Genomic DNA, 6,665 nt, shown 5'->3' with positions numbered 1-6,665 from the left:
ATAAAATGTTGGATTACATAACTTTTAAGCAATGTTATAATAAAGTGAAGTTTTAGTTTATGCATTTACTTTTATACATGAAAACAAAATATTTTGATTAAATATAGTTATGTTTAAAGTTAGTTTGCTCCAGTAAATTATAAATAAATAAATTTGTCAAGCTTGTATTGACACATGTTTAATATTTTTTCATTTGATTTTGTGACCATTTTTCTATTTTTGGTTTTTCATACTATTAAAGCTACATATACATTAAAAAAGTAGATAGTATGTTATATGAATCTACATAATTTGCCCAATTTTAACTGTTTCAGATTTAGTTTAAAGTAAATGGAAAATAGATTGCATTATAAAAACTTTATACTTTTAATTTTGTTATTTCAGATATAATTAAAAAGTAAATGGAAAACAGATTGCATTGTGTAAAACTTTATAATTATGATTTTATTATTTCAGATATAATTTAAAAGTAAATGGAAAACAGATTGCATTGTGTAAAACTTTATAATTATGATTTTATTATTTCAGATATAATTTAAAAGTAAATGGAAAACAGATTGCATTATATAAGATCCTCTCTGAGAGCTGGGTCAAGATCCCACAATAATCTCACAGGTTAGATTTAAATTATTATATTTTTTTTTAGTAAGTCTTATATAATAAACCATATTTTTTCTTATTATATTCTAATTAACCGAAGATATTTATAAATATAAATATCTGAAACAAATAATATCAAATACTTACTATAACACATGCTACCTTTTGTTCAAAAAATCTTTGAAATTAATTTGTCAGCCTGTAGTTAGGTAAAAATATGTAATAAATGCTTTTTACTTTATTTTACTAGTGTATAATAACACAAATGTTATACTGTTATAAAACATAAACATGAATATTTTATGATACTTACAGGTTTTATTATTTGCTGTATTACAACTCATATAAATTATTAATTTCATGACAGTTTATATGATTTTAAATGTTTATAGGTATTTTGTTATCAGCAGTAACAAGCTGTTTTAATCAGTTTTAAATAATTTATGTGAGAAAATAAAATTTATTATTTTTTTTGAGAAATAAAGTTGAAATTTAAAGTAAAACATGAGTTAAACACAACTCAGAATTAAATATTTATTAGATTTAGTGTAAGTGTGAGAATTTCACATGTTGTTATATGTACTGTTGATAATAAATTATTTTTAATGATATAAATCTAAGACAACATATTTATGAAAATAGGTTAAAGATAGCTTTCCATCAAATATTAATTTTATACAGATTAGTCATAGATATCTCACAATATACAATATGTTAGAATTATTTGTTATATTCATTAGTATAGACATTATTATGTTTGTGATTTATAACATGTCTATAAAATTATTCTTCAAAATACTTTATATAATAAACAAAATTAGAAACTAAACTAAAGTTTTGTTAGCTGAACATTATTTTTAAGAATATTGATTGAGCTTTGTCATATAGTAGTAAAAATTGAGTTTAAACTACTGTAAAGAAAAATTTTAAAGTTATACTCACTTATAAAAAAGTTTTCAATAAAGTTATTAACTCAGCTGGTTTTACCATTTGGTAATTACACAAAATGTTTTTTTCTATAACTTTATAAACTTGTAAAAATATTTGAGTTTATGTTTAACTTAAGTTCATTAACAATAAAGTCAGTTGTAACAAGTGTTGAATTTATGTTGAATAATATTTAAGTATTAAGTTTAAGAAAAAAATTGTTTTAATATAGTATGTATAAAAAGATTAAGAACCATTTAAATATTGATTAAAAACACTAATATTGAAACTTCAGGTTGTAACTGTTTAATATAGTTTATATAAAAGTAAATAAAAAACAAGAAAAACTAATATAATGTTTATATAAAAATATAAATTAAAATTCAGGACGTGTAAGTGCAGCTGAAAGACTAGAAGCAGACAAGAAAAAATATGTCAAAACAAAACAATTGCTTGATACAAAAATACTTCTAAATAGTGGTAAGTTTATACTTGTGTCTTTATTATATTTTTATAAACCATTTAAAATGTTTAGAATATTAAAACAAATTAGTTTTAACTTAAATACCAATTATCAATTAACCAAGAAACTAGTTTACAAATGGTTTTTTAATAAAGTAGATTAATTTTTTTTGTTATATTATAATTAGTTTTCAATTACATACTTTTAAATAAAGTAAGAATAATGTTGTAAATATAATTAAAACAAAAAGTTTTAGATAAGTTTTTATTAGCACGCAAGTACATTAAAGTTTTCAAGTTTTACCAATTTGAAATACAAAAACAAATATGTACATACTTTTTCAGCCACTCCATCAAAGAAAAAGGACCAGGAAAAGTCCCAAAAACCCCCAGTTCCAAAACCCAGGACCAGGTCTAGAATTGACTCCACACAAGACACACCCCAACAACCAGCAAAACACCAGTTACCAGACAACAATGAATTCAAAACACCCCTCAAGCCACCCCATAGCAACCAAAAACCACCCCACAGCAACCGCAAGACCCCTCAAAAATTCCACCCACAAGAAAGCCCAAGGGTGCTTAGGTCTCATACTAGGGAAATCCCGGAACAAAAAGTTCCCAGAATGTCAAGGTCTGCCACCAGGACTGTAAAGAACAGGTTTTTTAAATATGTTTTTTCTTATTTATTAGGAATAACTTCTTATTTACTTTTTAAATCTATTTAGTTTATAATAATTAAAAATCTATAATAATAGTAATAGTTATAAATAAAATAAAATACGATTAGCTATACACTTTACAATTTATATTTTATAATTCATTAAATTTTTAGGTCATCTAGCGTCGGCCCCAGAATATCAGACATGACAGTGGGGTTGACTAGCCCCAGAACCAAACTAAAGAACGCCAGGGCGGGGCTGAAACCCGTTAAAAATACCCCAACCAGGGGAAAGTTCCAGAGGAAGAAGCTTTTCGACAAGGTGCCTGAGAGCCCCAAGAAAAATTCCCTTGACAAAAAGAAGAAGCCATTAACCGTGATTGAGAATGGGTCTGATGTGAGGGAACCTGTCGTGAAGGTTGCCAAGGAGCCGGCTGTTGCCAGGGATAGTTCTGTTACCAGGCAGGGAAAGCTGAATGCTGATGAGGAAGTTGTCATGCTGGCGAGAAAAACTTTCAGCGTGAAACATGTGAATAAAGAAGAAGATATGAGAAGCAAATCTTATTCTGCAGGTTTGTTTAATATAAATTAAATACTATACATAAATAAATAAAATAAATGTATAATATGTATAAATAAAGTACTATACAAATATATAGTGTTGGAAATATATAATATATTAATAAAATAATTTAATGATAGTAATCTTTGTATTATTATGAGAAAGTAAGTTTTTTAACAGTGTATCAAGTAATTCAAACTAAACGTTGTACAAGTCAATATACTTTGGTGTTTTAAACAAATGTTTGCATAACGCTAACATTGTTTAATTTGTAGATAATTATCATAAAAAACAAAACCATGTTAAGTTTATATCAGTCAAAACAAAAGAAAAATGTCCATATAATTAAAAAAACGAAACCAAGATTTTATTGTGAGAAAAACAATCCACAAGTTTTATTATCTTTAGTTTATTTCAGCTGAAGGTATACAATTTTGTTTATTTAAAACATTGAAGTGTACAACTGTCATTGATAATATCTTATATTCTTTTATATTAATTTGTAAGTATTTATAGAAAAAAGGTCAACCCAGTTACAGATAAAAGTTTTGAATACAAAACTTCAACTGTCATAGAAGATAAGATAAACGGATATGTTTTATTTTATATCAGTAAAATTTCTCTTTGATATATCGCCACAGCATTAATATCTTTAACAATGTAATTTATTATTTTGCTTTGTGAGAAAATATAATATTTATCTCGATATTAAAATAATATAGTTCATTGTTAAATTTGATTAAAATCAACGGAGTTATCTTTTGATATCTATTTGTGCAGTATATTTAAACTTAGTTGGCTTGTTTTTATCTTAAAATGATAAGAATTCACAAAAATGGGAGTTAATTATAATGACAGATTTTATTTTTAGATTGTTTAAAATTACTTCTTTGCACGTATTATATTTATAAATGCTAAATTTATAACTGGAAATAAATAATTTATAACTTTTAATTGACCAAATAAAGGTTAATAAACAATGTATCAAATAAGTCAGTTTTTTTCAAATGAAAATAACTGAACAAAAATAAAATAAAGTTGTTTAAAATTTAATACTTACATTGTGAATTTCTTCATTATTAGTTTTATCAAAACAATTACTCATAAGACAATTAAACCACATTTAATTAGATAAGAAATAAAATAATATCTTATTAAAAACTACTTAATTATGATCAATAGATTTAATTGATTTATTCTCAAACCTGCTTGTTTGGTTCTACAAAATACCTTAAGAATGATAAAAGTTTTTAAAGCCAACAAAGAACACTATCTCTAATTTAAAACTAATATTGAAAGTCTTGATATGTATACAATGAATTAAACAGTTTCAAATAAACTTTGATACAGTTTAGAATTTTTATGCTCTACATTTAAATTTAAAAAGAAGTATATTTAGTAATCAATTTAGATTTCAAAATTTTTGTACATGGTAGTCTTAACTTTATTTTATATGAAATTAAAAAAAAAATGTTTTATAAAATTGGTTTAACAAGTAATGATGCTATTTGTTTCAAAATAATCAAAATATAACTTTGTTTGCAATCTATCACGGTATAGTTAAGATAAATTATCTTATCAAAATGATACTGCCAGTAGATTAAAATGTTTATTTATATCTATCAAAAACTTTTGATTAATTCTAACTAACTTTGATTTTTCAATAAAAGTTATTAGTTTAAAGTTTTCTTGTGTTTTTGAGTTGCTACTTGAAAATAATAAAGTAAATATTGAAATAGAATACAATAGCTGTAATAACTTAATTTAAACAACAATAGATAGCACCTGTATTGCGGGTAAAAGTTCCATTTCGTAAAATTTAAACAATAAAAAGTTACAAACTATACTTTCTGAATATTTAAAACTTCTTACTTCTCATAAAGAAATTATCATTTTGGTGATATTGAACATGTATTTGTCCTAAAGTTAGTTCTTTTGTTGTTATCATTAACATGTATACATGGTTTCGCAACTTTTAAATAATATTCTGGCCAACTACATCATACAAACTAATACTGTTTGAATAACTATAGTGTTTTTTAACTTTTTATTTTGTGTACTCATATTTTAAATGTGTTATATTGCCTTATATTTAGCAATTTGTTTTATCAAATTGTGGTTCTACAGCTAAACTGATTATATTAGATGAACTTATTGGTTATTAGTCTATTAATTTTGGTTCTTACTTAAATCTAGCTTAATTTTTGGAATTGATTTTCAAGTAACTAAACATTGATTATGATCAAATGTTAATTTCATGGCGAAATTGTATTTTAATATTTAAAATGAATTCGTTACATAATAGAGAATAATTTTTCTAAATATACGAACATTTTTCTAAATATACATATGGTTTATATAAGAGATCCCTATATTTGACAAAAGTATTATCTTGCATATAACCTTTTTAAGTAATATACCATTCCATTCATTTGCATATTCTGAGAAAATCACAATTTTGTGGAATTTGCTTAATGCCAAGTTTCAAGTTTGGTTTACAGTTGAAAATAACTGTTGAAAAACTTAATGCATCAATGAATATTATCCAGAAAAATATTTTTAGTTTGTATGGATAGTTTGATAAAATTCTGAGTAATTGTATCTTTGGCATTATCTTTGACATTTTAGAAATATAGTTTTATAAAAATGTTTAAAAACTTGATTAAAAATATTTTATGTGTATATTAAATAATACTTCAGTGTTTAACTAATTTCGGTAAAAAGACATCCACAATACCTTTTGAATAATTTATAACTCTATCCTATCATATGACAATATGTTAATAAGTTATTTTTCAAAATTTTTCGTTAGGTGAAACACTCAATAATGCATCCATCATATTCCTTTGAATAATTCATGTATTTCCTTAATGTGCTATATACACTTGATATATGACAATACGATATCACATTTTAAAGAAAAATAATGAACTTGCATATATACACATGTTAATCTTCACGGTGCGTTAGTTTTATTAAACAAACAACAAGAATATTCATTGCATGAGTGGACATTTCCATTTGGAATGCTTGTGGTTTCCTGTTGAGGTATTAGGAATGAATAGTTGGTATTAGAAAGTGCGTGATAAAATTGTTGGGACGGAAATGTTGTGTAATTCACAAGTTTATGTAATGAAAAGCTTTTATAGGTCAATTTTAAGTTAAGTTGTGAATTTTTTTTTGTATTGTCGTTGATTCTTGTATGACAATTGTTAAAGTAAGTGTGAGCTTTACAATGAGTGCTTGAAATTAAATATGTGTTGTTAGAATTGTTATTGAATTATGGAATGACAAAATTGTAGGTTGCTTTTTTGGGTCAATTTAAATTCATTTGAATTACAAGTTATTTTAAACCCTTTAATTCAAGGCGTGATAGAATTTTTGGGATAGTTATTTTAGTTACATGTACAAATTGCTTTAATTTAAAACTTTATCGGTCAACTTTCAGTTATA

The 6,665-nt window shown here is 24.4% G+C and overlaps 1 protein-coding gene across 2 annotated transcripts in view; it reads left to right on the top strand.

Moving 5' to 3' along the window:
* Positions 1 to 530: 530 nt before the first annotated feature.
* LOC145834304 (uncharacterized) overlaps positions 531 to 6,665 on the top strand; it is a 30,576-nt gene continuing 24,441 nt past the window's right edge. For both annotated transcript variants that reach the window (XM_082941700.1, XM_082941701.1), the window contains exons 1-4: positions 531 to 615; positions 1,915 to 2,007; positions 2,335 to 2,650; positions 2,825 to 3,222. In XM_082941700.1, coding sequence (XP_082797826.1) covers positions 546 to 615; positions 1,915 to 2,007; positions 2,335 to 2,650; positions 2,825 to 3,222 — 877 coding nt within the window. In that variant the 5' untranslated portion in view covers positions 531 to 545. The remainder of the gene's footprint in view (positions 616 to 1,914; positions 2,008 to 2,334; positions 2,651 to 2,824; positions 3,223 to 6,665) is intronic.

Source organism: Thalia democratica, chromosome 4, assembly GCF_965202585.1.
Source record: "Thalia democratica chromosome 4, ktThaDemo2.hap1.1, whole genome shotgun sequence".
NCBI classification, from domain to species: Eukaryota; Metazoa; Chordata; class Thaliacea; order Salpida; family Salpidae; genus Thalia; species Thalia democratica.
This window is presented reverse-complemented; position numbering and strand designations above follow the sequence as displayed.